At 36.2% G+C, this 16646-nt stretch overlaps 3 protein-coding genes across 8 annotated transcripts in view; 2 read left to right on the plus strand and 1 right to left on the minus strand.

Moving 5' to 3' along the window:
- Positions 1-10433, plus strand: part of LOC124178688 (facilitated trehalose transporter Tret1-like) — a 33340-nt gene extending 22907 nt beyond the window's left edge. For 3 of the 5 annotated variants that reach the window (XM_046562233.1, XM_046562234.1, XM_046562236.1), the window contains exon 2: positions 7707-10433. In XM_046562233.1, the coding sequence (XP_046418189.1) occupies positions 7707-9194 (1488 nt within the window). In that variant the 3' untranslated portion in view covers positions 9195-10433. Of the gene's footprint in view, positions 1-6949; positions 7594-7706 lie in introns of those variants that run through there. The other 2 variants (XM_046562235.1, XM_046562238.1) reach the window with 2 other exon arrangements.
- LOC124178686 (facilitated trehalose transporter Tret1-like) lies at positions 2164-6165 on the plus strand. Its single transcript, XM_046562232.1, has 2 exons — positions 2164-2627; positions 4668-6165. Exons 1-2 carry the CDS (start codon positions 2571-2573, stop codon positions 6156-6158), a joined length of 1548 nt encoding a protein of 515 aa, XP_046418188.1. The 5' UTR covers positions 2164-2570; the 3' UTR covers positions 6159-6165.
- LOC124178685 (sorting nexin-14-like) lies at positions 9550-16081 on the minus strand. Of its 2 annotated transcripts, none has more exons than XM_046562231.1 (9): positions 15800-16081; positions 15073-15262; positions 14307-14690; positions 13922-14234; positions 13686-13841; positions 13433-13557; positions 12635-12699; positions 11545-12392; positions 9550-11278 (listed from the first exon to the last, which is right to left on the minus strand). In XM_046562231.1, exons 1-9 carry the CDS (start codon positions 15883-15885, stop codon positions 10860-10862), a joined length of 2586 nt encoding a protein of 861 aa, XP_046418187.1. In that variant the 5' UTR covers positions 15886-16081; the 3' UTR covers positions 9550-10859. The 2 variants fall into 2 exon arrangements, with proteins under 2 accessions (XP_046418187.1, XP_046418186.1); XM_046562230.1 differs by having other exon boundaries at positions 15028-15262; positions 15800-16077.
- Between the last annotated feature and the right edge of the window lie 565 nt (positions 16082-16646).

Below are 16646 nucleotides of genomic sequence, written 5' to 3' on the forward strand. Positions count from 1 at the left end.
TATAGTCATATATACAATGAGGGACAAAAGTATTCGTACAGTGGGTAAATTTATACAAAATAAGGAATAATTTGTTTTAAGTAACTCTTTCATTCAAGCATTTGCTGTTTTATTTCATGCCTGGACACTAACGTAAACAAGCACGTAGAAACGGACTTGTTATCTTATGTTGCGTAGACAAGCCGCCGTTATGACAAGAACAAAGGTATTTGTACACTATAAATACGAATACTTTTATCCCTCGCTGTATATACCTACACGTGTACTTACTTCTATCCGCATGTGTGTAGATGCTTATTGTATGTAAAGCATCAAATTATCTCACACAATGCATACGAATACATTTTTATCCTACTTTTTTTTTTGCTTTTGAACAGAGTAGCAAATCAATATCCACTGAGATATGGGGTACCCGCGACATTATATCAAGTGTGATAATACTGATATCAGACTGCAATGAGCAACTTTACCGACGTTATGTATACACCTATCTACCTATATATTACGACTTCCGTCAATAGTGATATGGCATAAACTACTGAACCACGAAGGACAATCATGTCTTCAACCACGAATTGAATCTATTCTCGTCGAATGACCTCAATTACCCACTTCTCCCTTCGTAGAAAAAGCAACCTCTGCACTGACCTGGCATAAATTAAAGGAGTGAACATGATAAAAAAAATTAAATATACATAAATGTATATATAACTATAATAATTTTACTTCCGACAAATAGGAAAAAAAAATTGGTGAAATAAAACAATCGAATTCGAGAAGAACAGGTGCGGATTGCTAAAATTGTATTCCTTAAACTGTAAGATCTTCGTACGGTCTAAATTTACTCGCCGAAAATACTCTCTGTAATGAAAAATTATTTTTCCACGCTGCAACACAAAACATTTCAACAATAATGTGATATAATTAGTTTGCAGAATATTTTCCGCAGATTGCAATAGTATGTTTATACAATATTCCCGGCTCATATTGATACATATGAAATTTATTTGCGAAATACCTCATCGCATTCAATTATTTCCAATAAAATACTGGCGTTGTAACTGAACATAAATATTTGTCATCAATAATATACAGTCCTCGGTCATAGCACGTTTTACTTAATCAATACTGGTGAATTGATATTTCAGCAAATTGGATTATCCACTGTGACTCGGATACTTTATTATTATCAATTATTTTGCGGCACTGAGAATAGTAAGGGGAGCTTCATGTTGGTCTCATACGTACAGACTGATCTTTGATCGAAGTATTTTGGAGCATTACCAGATTTTATGCACACCCGTGGACAGTAGCGTCAATGATCATTATTGACTATAATATTGTGTAGGGGAGTGACAATGACAGTACCGTATACAGATATATTGCAAAGTATTAATATTTTCACGTTGTTTCTTTTTTCAATATGTTCTTACGGCATGTATGGGTAAATTTCAATAAACTATCATCACTACAGAAAGCGAAATTAAAGTGTAACGTAATTTTACACACAGGACGGAAAACGTTTCCTAACGATAAGTATCGTATTTTTATGCAGGAATATGACATTACGATACTGCTGTTATATAACGATGAAATACGATTGGAAATTAGACAAGTTCTACAGACAGCTCCTGACGAATGGCTCACCTTATCAACTGGACTGCTTTCGAAATTACAGAAGGTTGGATTTTCAACTGATATCACTTTATGATTTAATCAAATAAGAGACCGAGATGATGATATCGCAACTTCATAAATCCTGCAATCTTTCGACCGTGTAAAGGTTCCATACAAAAGTCAACCGATATTGTGAATTTTCAAAATTGATTGTTTCGTTAATAACGAATAATCCGCTGCATGGGAAAGGAATTTGTCAATCAGGTTTTGCAATTCATTTAATACTAATGCATATTCGAAAAATTACCGTGAAACGCACACGTTCTGGGCTAGATAGTCAAATAAGACCATTTGGTAGGCGTAAAACATCAACCGCTATGTCAGCGCCTGAAAGTATGCAGCTTTTCACACGTGAATGTAAGTACGGTCGCGACAGTTGACACCACGGATCCACCGTCCGTAATCTGGCTACGATACATTCGCGGCAACGTTGTCGTCGGTATGTAGGCTGCAAATAGTTGACCATGGTCAATGGCCGTTGACACGTGACTCGGCGATCGTTGTGCTTCGACAAACCAAAACTATTGGGATTGTGCATTAGGGGTCGTGTCAAATCTCTGGAGATTATAAAGTGGTAGAGAAGATCAATGGGGTCTGGGAAATTTGCGGGAATATATTTGAAATTTGAATGTCGTGAAGTATTACGATCAGACGGACCGAGGGAGGGACGGAGAGACACAGAGCAGGGAGAGAATCAAGCCAGCTGTGTTTACGAAAAGAGCTATTCTTTCACGACAGTCTACTACGCAAAGTGCAAAACGGGAATACAGAATTAAATCTTACCGATAGAAGCAAACTCGCGCGTTGCTCATAATAATATGACATTTGTATAACGGACAACGTAATTAGAGATTGTTTTAATTTTCATCGTTGTACGTACAAACATTGCAAATATGCATCGTTACGATCAGGAAGATTTGGCAGGACCATACCAGGCAGACGTATGGGCGGTATGTACAAAACAAAAAACAATAAATTTGATTATTGTTTACAAAAAATATTGACACACTTCAACGACTAACTTATACGATTACTTTGGATCTTGGTACTTATAAACACTATCAAACATTGGAACCTTACACACCGTTACATCAGCATGCAGCGCAGATAGCCCATCTATAACAGTGGCCGATGCAAGTTTTACTCAATGCGAATTAACCAATATACCACTTGGAAAGTTTTACCCCCACTTTTTACTAATCCGAATAACTACACGTATATAGAAAAGCTACATAACAAAGAATTACACTTAATTATCAACGAATACTCATATAATCAACGCAACATGCATGATATAAATGCATGGATCAATGACTAATAATTATTTATATGCTTCTATACTTCCTCGGTGTATCGAATTCTACTGGATGATTACAAATGAAATTATTTTTCACAGAGCAATAACGGAAATGGAGCATATTTTTCCTACATTTATATCCAATAAAAATGTAGAAGACTATAATTTTGAACGTTTTATAAAATTTGAATCAAGATAATCATGTTGAAGTTAGCAATGTTATCTTAAAGAGTCATGCTGAAGGAAAGCCGTTATTTCGCGATTTTATAATCGTTTGACGTCCAGAAAACCATAATAAAACAAAATATACTCATATTTTGAAATCTTTGTTTCTCCCAAGTTATTGTAAAAATAAGAAAATAGTAATTTTTTTACCCAATGTTTCGTTACAATAATGTTACTGTTTCAACCTCGTTCAAGATAGCATTTTTTCACACGCAATACTATATGCATATCGGCATTATTGTTGGTGTTTCAAAGGCATTGAATTTAGATACGCTTGTACAGCGATTATAATATTCAATAATAATGAAAACAACTCAAGTATGTAATTGTTAAGTGACACAGGAATCTTCCCCTCCAATTTTTATCACAATTCAATTGAAACTGGAACTCACATGTTATGCTCTTATGATTCATTAGTTTATCTCTTCAATTACAGTCACAGGCATACATACCTTTTTCAATTTTTCCAAGTGACATTAATTATATTCTAAAAAATTTGGAGTTATAATTGTATCAAATTATTTCTGAATATTAAAGCTTCTCACTATTTGTGGCACAATTCTTGAATTTGGTATTAAAGTGTGCATTTCAATTTATGGAAATATTACAACAAGCATCATATAGATGCTAAACTTCAGTAGGAAAAATATTAACATACAGTTAATGTTTGACCACTGTTGCTTTTCAACTACGAGAATGATAAAGCACTTGACGATCACCTGGGACCTACAACAATTTCTTTTTAGTAGTAGTGGTAAGATAAAGCTGCCATAATATCCTTGCATGGAAAACTCTCTAGTATCTCTATTTCAGAAAAAAATATAAGAATGTGATGAATTCGGAATTATTATTACTCAATTTTTATCTGACATAAATAATCTTCCTATTTGCAATGTCGTTTATTTGACTTGTCAATTTACGATCTTGGGTAAAGTCTACGAATTCTCACTTTACTAGTTACCAAAACTCGTTTTGGCACATTCCTACATGGAGCTAGCCATACGGTAGAAGAAGGAACAGAATTATTGAAACATAGTTGTTGGAGCTATTTGTGAGAAGGCAGCACCTTTTGTGTGAATTTTCGGCTAGACTGACAGTAATCTCAAACGAAAAGATTGCATGTTAATAAAGTGTAACAAGCATTTTACTATACAACAGGTATTATAAAAGCTTACTAGTGATACACTGGTTTTCTGACAATACTGCTTTTCGAGGTGATACATGTACTTTGTAACCCAAATGTCTGGACGAACACGCATGAGTCCATACATTGATGCACGCTCACTTTATCTAACTCCATCAAAACATGATACCTAACGAATCCAGATGGTCAAATTCATACATATTAAAAAATCAAAATGAATATATATTACTTTTTACTTTATTAACATTTGTTTGCCATCTTTACTTTTTATATTTTTGAGAGCTAGAACTTGGAAATTAGCTAATCAACTTTGTCACTTTTCAGGTATCAGACAGAACACCGTTACTGCAAGGACACTGCAGCACAATGGGAGACAAAATCGGTATTTCCCAGCAAACGCTCGTCTCTAACGCAGAGTTCAGCTCCAATGGAAAAAAGCTGCCACAATATATTGCAGCAATAGCTGCAACCCTTGGCAGTCTGGCTTTTGGCGCGGTTTTAGGTTGGTCAACTTCAGGAGGTGACGGAGGTATAGATTTGGCTGCAGAATACAACATAACGATATCATCGTCAGAGTTCTCTTGGATTGGATCAATAACAAATTTGGGAGCGGCAGCCGTTTGTGTTCCCTTCGGAGTTCTAATGGACCTGATAGGGAGAAAACCAAGCATGCTTTTGCTAGTTGCACCTTTCTTGGTTGGCTGGGGATTAATTATTTGGGCAAACTCAGTGGTAATGTTTTACGTGGGAAGATTCATACTAGGAGTGAGTGGCGGAGCATTTTGCGTTGCAGCTCCTGTGTATACTGGCGAAATATCAGAGCCCTCGGTCCGTGGTACCCTGGGATCGTACTTTCAGCTGATGTTGACCATTGGTATCCTGTTTTCATACACTCTGGGCGCATTTGCACCAATCAAAACGCTTTCAATAGTATCAGCAATTATTCCACTAATATTTTTTGCTGTGTTTTTCTTCATGCCTGAATCCCCAGCCTATTATTTGATGAAAAACAAAGATGATCTGGCCAGGTCAAGTCTTCTGAGGCTGCGTGGTCCTGCTTACGACATTGAACAAGAGTTACAGGCTAAAAAAGATACCATTGCAGAAGAGGTAAAAAATAAAGCCTCGTTCCTAGAAGCCATAAGGACACAGGTTGCCAGAAAAGGATTGATCGTTGCCTTTGGACTGATGATGTTCCAGCAATTGAGCGGAGTCAACGCTATCATATTTTACACCGGCAGCATCTTCGGCGAAGGAGGAAGCATGTCTTCTGAAACATCAACAATTATTGTTGGAGTGATTCAAGTCGTCGCAGTATTTGCGAGTACACTGGTAGTAGACAAACTTGGGCGAAAAATTCTTCTGATATCATCCAGCACTGTAATGACTATTGGTGCTTTTACTGTTGGGATATACTTTTATTTATCGCACACAGGAGTAGACGTGTCTGCATATAATTGGATTCCATTGATCGCAGTTTCCCTTTTTATATTCATGTTCAATCTGGGTCTTGGGCCAATTCCATGGATGATGGTAGGAGAGCTGTTTGCTCCGCAAATAAAGGGCATTGCAGGTAGCAGCGCTTGTTTATTCAACTGGATAATGGCCTTTTTAGTAACAAAGTTTTACAGCGATCTGGTGACAGCATTTGGAAATTACACTACATTCTGGATATTCAGTGTAGTTTGTGCCCTGAGTATCGTATTCTTCGTATTCGTCGTCCCTGAGACAAAAGGAAAAACTCTTGAACAGATTCAGCAAGAAATGGGTGCGGTACCTGCACCTCCACCCACTTCAAATACAATAAAAGTTTAGAAAACAAGGATCTCGGTTCATGGAATTAATAAAACCATATTTAACTCGACCACAGAGTATAATTTCTGGTCAGAAAAAAGCATTCGTGCCAATATCCAACAGGTGTTTGTTACTTTTCTCTGCTGGTGACCCAAGTTATTTGTGAATTAGTACCCAAAAAAACATACTAATAAAGTCAGACACCTATAAGCGATATATAATAAAGCGAAAGGATTGTCTCACAGTCAATAAATTAAATGGAAAAGAGCCAAGAAAAAGAACTCGAAATGTGTGTTCTCTTAGAGATCATTGATAGGTACAAAATGAGCGACAACTTAGCTCACACAGTATCCAATTTTCAAGCAGAACAAAAATAATTTCTTTAAATTAAATATGTTAGTATAAATGAGAATTATTGAATCAAGTTACTCTGATTTACAGTAATACACTGTATAATACTGATGTACAATCAACATAGATTCTCTTGTAAGACTGATTCTTTTGTAAATATATTTAATCCGTTGGAGTATAGACAAGGATATACTATTAAAATTTAACCGAATATCTATGCTCATAGCAAAGTATAAATGTATGATAAAAAGTGTGAAGATGTCTGTAATATTATGTATTCATTGATCTAATATTTTGAATAAATTATTCTTGGTAAATTTGTTCTCTAACCATCTTCTCGTTATATATTTGTACAGTATCTTGCTAAACCATCTTTCTATCTAAGAACTACCAATTAAACTTCAAATCCATGAGATAAGATTAGCACAAATAAAATTCTGAAAATCTTGTCAACCAATATAAATTCATGGCATTACAAATTCTGCGTCTCAGTATTAATTCGTTCTCTGTGAACAGTGTAGTTGATAAACTGAAGCAACCTTGTTTTCTTTGTCCTTTAGAACGCAAGACATTTTATTTCATATCTGTTTTGAAGGTACATGTTCTATGATATTTCGCTACGGCTTTTCAATAAACAAGAATAACAACAGTTACTTGTTAATGCTAATGAGGTGCAGCTGAAAACATTGTTGTATCGCGTAAAAAATTAATAATTCAAGATTGTATTATCCTCGCCATTTCTTTGTTACAATAAAACAGTCAAATAATCTATTTTTCATATGTATAATGTATGCTGAAGCATAAGAGATGTTTTCAAAGCTTAATGGTGTGACGTACACTTGAATACACCAAACGTTCGTTAAAAAATATATTGAAAGCGAACAATTTAAGCACAAGCGTGATGCAACCAGTCACGTGAGAGTACATACCAACGATGTTAGAGAAAATTTAAATTCTATGTTCAGTCATACTCGAAGTGCCAATTCAGACTGATCGAACTGCAAAAATTAAAAATGTAAAATATTGAATATAGCATAATAAAAGTGGAAATATACGTAATATACGAATTAAATAAATGTGTTGATCATTGAATTTAAAATTCCAGGTATTTAACACAATATTTCCCACCCTGTAACTGAATTGCAGGAAATTGGAAATACATAATCCAAACATAAATATATTTAGAAACAATGAATAACTGTATTCCTTACCTTGCAGGTGACAGAGTGGACGCCGCTGCTGCAGTCGGGCCAGGACACGATGGGGGAAAAGAATATAGGTATTTCACAGCTGACACTTGTGTCAAACGATGCTTCGGCTGTCCGAGGAAAACAGCTTCCTCAATACGCCGCTGCACTCTCTGCTACCATCGGAGCTCTTGCTTTTGGTGGAGTTTTGGGATGGTCGACATCAGGTGGTGACTCAGGGGAGAAATTGGCAGAACAGTACAACATTACGATAAGCAGCTCAGAGTTTTCTTGGATCGGTTCAATATCAAATTTGGGATCAGCAGCAATTTGCATTCCAATGGGTCTAATGATGGACATATTTGGTAGAAAACGAAGCATGCTGCTTCTAGTAGTTCCTTATACCATTGGCTGGGCACTTGTGATCTGGGCTCAATCAGTGGTGATGTTCTGTATTGGCAGATTCTTGCTGGGTTTGAGTGGTGGAGGATTTGGCGTTGCAGTACCAGTTTACACAGCAGAAATCGGAGAACCTTCCATACGCGGTACTCTGGGAGCATTCTATGAGCTGATGTTGACCTCTGGAGTTCTGATAACATATTCCCTCGGTACCCTCATACCGATATACTATCTCTCCATAACATTTGCAATTGTACCGTTGCTATTCTTCACCATATTTTCATTCATGCCAGAAAGTCCGACTTACTTTCTAATGAAGAATAGAGAGGAAGATGCCAGAAATAGCTTGCTGAGACTGCGCGGTCCTAAATATGACCTTGACCATGAGCTGCAAGTACGAAAACATGTCTTAGCAGAAGAGTTGAGAAATAGAGGCTCTTTTATTCAAGCAATAAAGTCGAGAGTAGCCAGAAATGGGTTGATAATTTCCTATGGCCTGATGTTCTTCCAGCAACTGAGCGGTGTTAATGCAATTGTATTTTACACAGGAAGTATCTTTGGCAAGAACGGTAGCATTTCCACAGACACGTCAACAATTATTGTTGGAGCTCTTCAGGTACTGTCGACTTCCATCAGTCTATTAACTGTTGACAAGCTTGGACGTCGAGTTTTGCTTCTTGTTTCGATAGTAGCAATGACAATAGGTATGTTTTCTCTTGGTACGTATTATTACTTGGAGCACATAGAAGCGGATATTTCATCAATTAACTGGCTTCCACTTGTATCGGTTTGCTTCTTTGTCCTCATGTGTAGTCTTGGTTTTGGACCACTTCCATTTATGATGGTTGGAGAGCTATTCTCACCACAAATAAAAGGTGTAGCTGGTAGTAGTGCTTGCTTTTTTAACTGGATGATGGCATTTATAGTGACAAGAACTTATAGTGACCTTGTACTGGCATTCGGTACGTACACTACATTCTGGATGTACAGTGTAATTTGTGCCATAGGTACAGTGTTCGTTGTTTTCATTGTGCCCGAAACAAAAGGGAAGCCTTTAGAACAGATTCAACGTGAATTAGGAGCAAAGTCTGTCCCTGTTCCCGATCCTGTAAAAGCTTAGAAAATTTTGTCATTCAATGATATATTCAAAATAATGACGACTCAAACGTGTCGTGTGAAACAAAATAATAAAGTTGGTTGTGCAAAGAGCTGTTAATGTAAATATCAGGACATCAATAACTAATTTGTAATATTAACGATGGTCTAAAGAATTATCGTGCAAATTTTAAGCTCAGAGTGGTTAAGTATGCACTAAACACTAGTAGCAAACATAGGTCACATTGCATACCAGTTGTTGACTTCTGCAACATAATTTCGTTCGGTGAAATAAGTTCTGTCTATTTAAAACTCACAATCAAACTAACAAAGTTCAACTTATATTCAGCTGGAAACAGTGATTCATTTTTATTATCACCTGACTAGGCAAATTTAATCTTCTATTTACTTGAACGTGCCAAGCGTGGTCCAAGCGGGCACGTGTGATAATCATGATTTGTATTGTATTATTAGACCTACTCAATTTAACACTCAGTACTTCGCTGTCCTTTGTGATATCTCTGAAAAAAACGTTGCACAGTGTCAAACAAATACCAAACGGATAGATAATTTAGTAAATGGAATAAAATTTTGTACAGAACCTTTAGAATAGGATTTTTTATATGTACTCCGATGCACATTACGTCTCAATCTACTCGATTATTATAATTGTGAATATAACGTTTATAGAAAAACAAAAATCAACATAAATAGCCATTTCTTGGACTCAACTACAGAGTTTGTTATATATAGTCAATATTTCGACTGGTTTTTGCAACAACTTTTACACTGCGCATAAACTATTTCCTTAATTTTGCATACGAAATGCTTCTAGTTTGTACATATCAATGCAGTTTTATTTCTACAGATGTAAAATATTTTATTAGAATAACTCTAAAAATTGTAGCAATAATCCGAGAAACACCTCGATTCAAGTGCTTACTAAGGTTTCAAATAAATTGAGGGCTATGGCAGTATACCAGGTGTTATTAGGTAAAAACTGATTCTCTGTTTTATAATCTTATTTAAACTATACATATGTATATTGAAATATTAGAACTCTCTTGCTTTATGGCACGATATGAACATATTAGATAAGTATATATACAAATTATAAATTATGAGATTTGAGAACTCACTATAATGAACCATTTATGTTACCCGAAACTAAATGATCTGTATAATATAAAATGGACAAGTATGATAACAGTATGATTATGATAAATGTATACATAGAATAAAATGACTACATTCCTACAGAGTTTATCATAGTTTACCCAATGATTATTGTGTGCAATGCAACAATATTATCATATTAATTCAAACTCTCACTCGGGATGACAAGATAAATCCGAAAACAATTCTATCAGACTGATTGTCTAAGGTTGAACTTATTTACGTTGACATTCATCAAAGCTCGTTGAAAAAACAAAGAACAAGCCATTAAAAGCCAAGATCAAAATTGAATCGATATGAGATGAATAAATTCAATTATATCTGATGTATATATCATGATATATATGATATGCATCTATAAAATACAACATATATATATATATATATGCTTATACATATATTGTATTCTTATGACCGGAATTTCATCTTTAAAATGGCTTTTTATGGCAAAGGTATGCAAGTGTTGTGAACAATAGTACAACAAAATCAAAAACATATCATTCGCAATCATTATTTACGAAGATATTTCAGGAAACAAATCAGCAATTATTTGGTCTAGGAGACAGTATGCCAGGTGTTTGTTGAACGCCGGATTTTGAAGCGGTTCCAAAAGCGATCGCATTAATTTATGCCACGTTGTATGGAGGCCGATAATCCACCAAGGGATCAACGAGCTCAAGCCTGCTTGAGCCTGCTCAAGTTTTTTAGTCTCGAAATCACCCAAGGATGACAATTCTTTATCATTTGATTTCGGTCCCAATATTGTAGTGTGCAATAACTTAACGACAACAGCTGCCCGTCCACTGCTTAACAGTTTCACCAACGTTTTATTCATCAGTTTATTTATTAATGGATCCAAGCTTTGGTAGGATAGTGAAGCAGCTAGCCAATAAGCTTGAGCCAACGACGGAGGTACTTCCAACAAGTTATTGACTGAAAATAGAGAAAAAAGAATTTGCGAAGGAAAACTGTAGTGTTTTTAAGACATTGTGAACACATACGATAACAATTGGACATTGAATATACTGTAATCAGACACAAATAAATCTGTTGAATATCTTACATTTTTGATCTTTATAATATCTATGACGATACGAAATTCAATCAGATAAAAAAGTTGGATTAAGATATTTTGTACACATATATCCATTATCATTGTGCTGTTAAAACACTTAAACTGTAATTAAATTTCCACTTACCTGCCTCAACGATACAAAAACATGCCCCTTTTACGTGTTGTGGCGGATTGGTAAAGACGAATTGGAAATCCTGGAGCTTTGGTGGAAGGTCAAGGTTGTTGCCAAACGGTCCAACATGCACCAAGTCCCGGCCTTTTCTTTGTGAAATGCTGAGACTGTGTTCACTAGACGGTTCTACACCGACATCTGCGTATTCATCTTTCATATTTATAGAAGAAAGAAAGGTTTTCATGAACTTATCCAAATGCTGCCCACGCTCTTTCCGTAACTTGTGAGCAACGTTTTGATAAAATAATCCAATATCTGGCGTACTATAGCTGGAATAGTATGGCTCTAAATTAGGAGCTGTGAGAAAAGTATGGAGCAGTTCGCTGCTTCGGAGTTTTGGCTTGGCCAGCAGCTTTTGTAAGAAATCCTGGTATCTTTGTCTGTTTGTGTTCAGTGAAGGGTGTTGATTTTTACGAGCTGGTAAAGGGGAATCATTTAATTCTCGATCTCCGTGGAATTCAGCAAGTCGCGTTCTGAGAGAATAAAAATCTATGTCCCTCCTTAACACAGTCCAAGATTTTTCTTGTGCTACACTATGCACTGCAATCATATAAAGGGGCTGTGCGCCACCCCCATCGACATGAGGAACTGTAACACGCCAGGTAGTTAGATCTCGATCTCCTCCATCTTCATAGGAATTTGAAATTGGATGAAGTCTCGGTGTACAATCAACCTCTTCGGCTTGATAAACGTTCTCGTGTTGATATGGCGCTCCGTCAACTGCAGAGGTCCGCAATACCCGTTGGATTCGACCAATCTGGTTGCTAAATCTACTCCCCATACCAACCGGTCCCCCTTGACTGAAAAAATGGAATGAAAAAACGTTTACTTTGAGAATAAATCACATAGTGGACAGCTACATGATTTTACAAACAGTTGTCATACTGCTGTAATTAAAAAAAAAAACAAAAAAAAAAAATAAAAATAATGACTGGAAATTAATATAAATTTGTGTACAAATATTAGACATAGTAACAATATGTAAAAATTTGCCATTCGTCAAGTATTCTATCTATTATGTAATTTAATTATAATTGCTCACTTGTGTTGATTCATCGATTTTGGATGAGCTGAGGGTGTCTGTTGACCGCATAACAAGGTGTAAATCTGAAATTCGAAGTAATTCCATTAACTTATGATCGTTCACTGATTACAATTAAGTTTGCAGGCTAAGAAACTGCCAAAAAACCATATAGATTTAGGTTGTTTTCATGAGCGTGATGTGGAATACAAATACTTGTCTCTTAGGTTGCAGTTATTACATAAAACTTTCTTTATTCAACTTTCAGCCAGTCGGCAGTGGGCCATCTTTAGCATTTTGATAGGAATACTCTACGGTTTTTGGTTTTGGCAATCTTAGTTTGCATCCTCGATATGTTCTTTCGTAGTGTCATCGATACCATTGTTGTCTGTGTGCGATCGTATTACTTTAAAAGTGGATTGCTAACTTCCACAATAACATATCGTCGATACTCTAGATTTGGATTGTTTTCATGACAATGACGTTGGATTTGAATAATTATTTGTTCAGTTTGAACTAAGATTGCTATAATCGTAAACCATAGGGTATGCCTTTTAAAATGCTGAAGAAATCCCACTGTCAACAAGCCAAAGCGTTCAATTAGGAAACTTGTGTACAATGACTGGAACTGAAACATTATTCGAACAGCCATACATCAAAATTAGTAATTTATGAAACGCAGGAATGAATGAATTTAACTGAGAGTTGATAAAGGGTCATTAAACGAAATGCACAAGCTTTGTTTGTGAGAGAAGACTAACATGAGTAGGTTTTTAATGATTTTTTTTTTTTAAATATTGTAATCTCAATCAATATTACTTGATAACTGTGATGGAAAGAAGGCAGACACGTTATTTCCAAGATGGTATGGGCTTCTTGGTGAGCCTGATACAGTGGTCGCGAAGTTCTTAACTCTTGAATTTTGCTTGGTCCTCCTTCCAGAACTGTACATCAGTAATAAAAAGTGGTTGAAAAAAAAATATTATGACATATTACCATCTTGAATACTTATCAGCATCACATAAATTTAGTACTTAGAACAAATCTTATGAAATAAGCTGATGATAGTTACTTTTCTGCAATCCTTTTGATATGTGAACAGGCAAGTGAAGATAATTGGGAGTATCTAGTGTCAGGTAAGACGAATAGAGATTTTGCGCAACTGCATACAAGTTCCCCTCAGTCTCTACAGTTATATCTGGATTCAATAGTCTCTTGCTTAGATCATCTGGAATGAATATGGCTGTAATTCTTCTTATGCAAAAATTATGCATTACATAGGAAAATTAAAATTCGACCTATACAAACCTATGTCCAAACAGAATTGTAAGAGATGAACATGTCCGATTTCCTTGATGTGTTGCATGAATAAATAGAGAAGTTGGGGATTGTTCAGAATCTCTTCTAGTGATGGTTTTAGCGTATTGGGAACATTATCGACAAGGAGAGGAGGCATAGCCCAAGAATGTAGGAGCGGAACATTAACAGAGTCTGCTGTTTGGGTGAACTCGCCTTCATGATGAGTGGAAAGAATGACCAGAGTATTAATGTTATCCGGATCAGCAAGAGCATCCATTGCAGGCAAAAGAACCCAGTTGGCCAAAATTTCTCTCAAAATAATCTGAGGAATAAATGAAACTGAGTAGGTGTTCGAATGATTAGTTTAGAGAGGTTTTTATATATTAAAAATCACTTTATTATTGATGGAAAGATGCGTTGTTGGTAGCAAAAGCGGCATAAGCGTAGTGACCAGGCCTCTGAGATAATTCAGTTCTGCTTCACGTGAGTATGCCGCAGGATGTATTCTGGGCCCCAGAAAATCTGCCACATAATCTGCAGGATTTCCACCCTCAGCTTTGGCACGATTGACCAAAACTTTCCAGTCCTGAGCATGCTGCAGAGCTATAGGTACCAAATGATCAAAAATTACTGCTGCTGTATCGACACGGAAAAGTCTTTGAGCAATATTGCCAGCCGCAGTTGCAATGCAGGTTCGAAACTGCTGTACAAATGCCTCGTCGGAAGAGAATTCCAAATACCATGTACAGATATATGTCTGTAGTAGCTGCTCCAGGAGCTGAAAACGAAAAAAATGCGTGAGAATATAGTATTTTTCTCTTTTCTTATTTAATACTCGAATGTTTTAAGAAGTGGTACAATTACTCCAACTCCTCAAGATTATGTTGTATGAACAAAAGAATATAATTATAGATTTCTTATAGAACATTGAAAGTGCTAATAAATTGTTTCCTTTTTAAACGTGTTCAACTCCCAAAAACTAATTAATGCATCATTGAGGTTCAATTACTTACTTAATTAAGTACTAAATGAAATTTTTTATTTGGATACTAGTCAGCTTGCAAACTGAAAGTTTGATACGCTACTTGTAAGTTAACAAATGATAGAATAGTTACATTTTCTAATGCATCGTCAAAATCTTTGGGGACATTGATACGTGCCAAATTTCTTGACGGCCGATGACGTTTGCAGACGTCACCCCCACAGACACCACAAGACTCATCATTGCCTGTTTTCAGGTTAGAAACATAGTGGAGTTTCTTTAAATTGAAGCCTACATATTGTAAGAAGCTTGTGCCCCATAAAACACCAATGAAATACACAGCACTGATAGCTGCAATCCATGTTATGCTGAAATAATATGATTGAATCGATTTGGAAATTTACTGCATAAACAATGAAATAATTACTGATTATTATTGTGACACTGTGTCTATTCGCATTACAAAGTGAACTGACACTGTACACTCTAAATATTCCACACATTTATGCATCGAAAGAAATTGGCCCATCCGAACTAATTTCCAAGGCATACCAATTTTTATGTCAATAGAATTTTTCAGAAACACAATCTCTTAAGGTGACAGACCGCAACAGTGTAGTTCGTACCGCTAGTGTGTATTGTGGTTTTGGCAAGTGATAGAATACGATCATTTATTAAAACTTTAGCGAAGGTATAACAGCAGGTAAACTTAATCTAAACTTTGTCACTCTAGTCAAGCGTGCCTAGAATAATTGTTCTGACGCTCCGCTTTTGTCCGTGAAATTCGGGACAGATGATCATTTGATGTGTGAATTATCCAGCGTCGCGTGAAGGGTCACTCTGTAGTGCGAATAGACACTTCGTAATAATCATTAGTTTTGTAACTACTGAACCTGAAACATTACCTGTCAAATACACCTAAAAACACCGCAAACGTTAGCGCAATCAAAGCAAGGGAGCATTCTATCTTATCTCCAGACAAGAATATCATTTTTCTTAAGAAATTATCGAATTAATCAGATACGTGCGTGGAACACATCGATTTTTAAAACTGAGTGAACAAACTATGGAATAAACACGTTGTTGTTTTGGTTTTGACAGCACTTCGCACATGATAAAGACTGATAGCCTTATGGGACTTTTCATAATCGGAAATGGACAAGATAAATTCATCGTGAAGCGGCGCCCTCTGCGTCCTACAATGCACACGCAACTCAATCCAGCAAGTGGTACGTAAAGATGACAAAAACTGTTGTTACCAACGCTCACCGCGTGTGCGCAGATAATGCAGAGTCGGATGTTATTATGGATGTCGGATGTCGGGTGTATTCCGAAATATACTCGCAGTACTGCAAGTACTGGCAACCGCGTTCTGAAATCGCGCGACAGCTCACTACCGCAATTGACTGCGTGACGTCACGGTCGGCAGTACTGGCAGGTACTGGAAGTATATTTCGGAATACAGCCATATGCCTATGGAATGACAAACGGCAACAGCTGAAATTTTTATAAAACCCCGTATAGATGCCGTATATTTTTCAACTACGCAAATTCATTTGGGCCAAATTCAGCAATATTAATCTCTAATTAACTTCATCGGATCGACAAAAATGATGTTATCTACGCAATAAACACGCACCTGGTTTTTTGTTAACAGAGTTAGAAACCTTTCCTTGATACTAAGGATGGGAGACACAGTCCAAGAAGTTAATCAAAGGATGGCGATATATCGTTGTTCCTATATGTACCTTA

The sequence above is a fragment of the Neodiprion fabricii genome, chromosome 3 (genome assembly GCF_021155785.1).
Source record: "Neodiprion fabricii isolate iyNeoFabr1 chromosome 3, iyNeoFabr1.1, whole genome shotgun sequence".
Classification (NCBI taxonomy): domain Eukaryota; kingdom Metazoa; phylum Arthropoda; class Insecta; order Hymenoptera; family Diprionidae; genus Neodiprion; species Neodiprion fabricii.

Coding starts and splice junctions, on each gene's coding strand:
- LOC124178686 (XM_046562232.1), top strand. CDS start 2,571: ATGCATCGTTACGATCAGGAAGATTTGGCAGGACCATACCAGGCAGAC. Junction 2,628..4,667: donor ACCAGGCAGACGTATGGGCG/GTATGTACAAAA, acceptor GTCACTTTTCAG/GTATCAGACAGAACACCGTT.
- LOC124178685 (XM_046562230.1), bottom strand. CDS start 15,885: ATGATATTCTTGTCTGGAGATAAGATAGAATGCTCCCTTGCTTTGATT. Junction 15,263..15,799: donor TTTTTAGGTGTATTTGACAG/GTAATGTTTCAG, acceptor ATATTATTTCAG/CATAACATGGATTGCAGCTA. Junction 13,558..13,685: donor ATCAAAAGGATTGCAGAAAA/GTAACTATCATC, acceptor ACTGATGTACAG/TTCTGGAAGGAGGACCAAGC.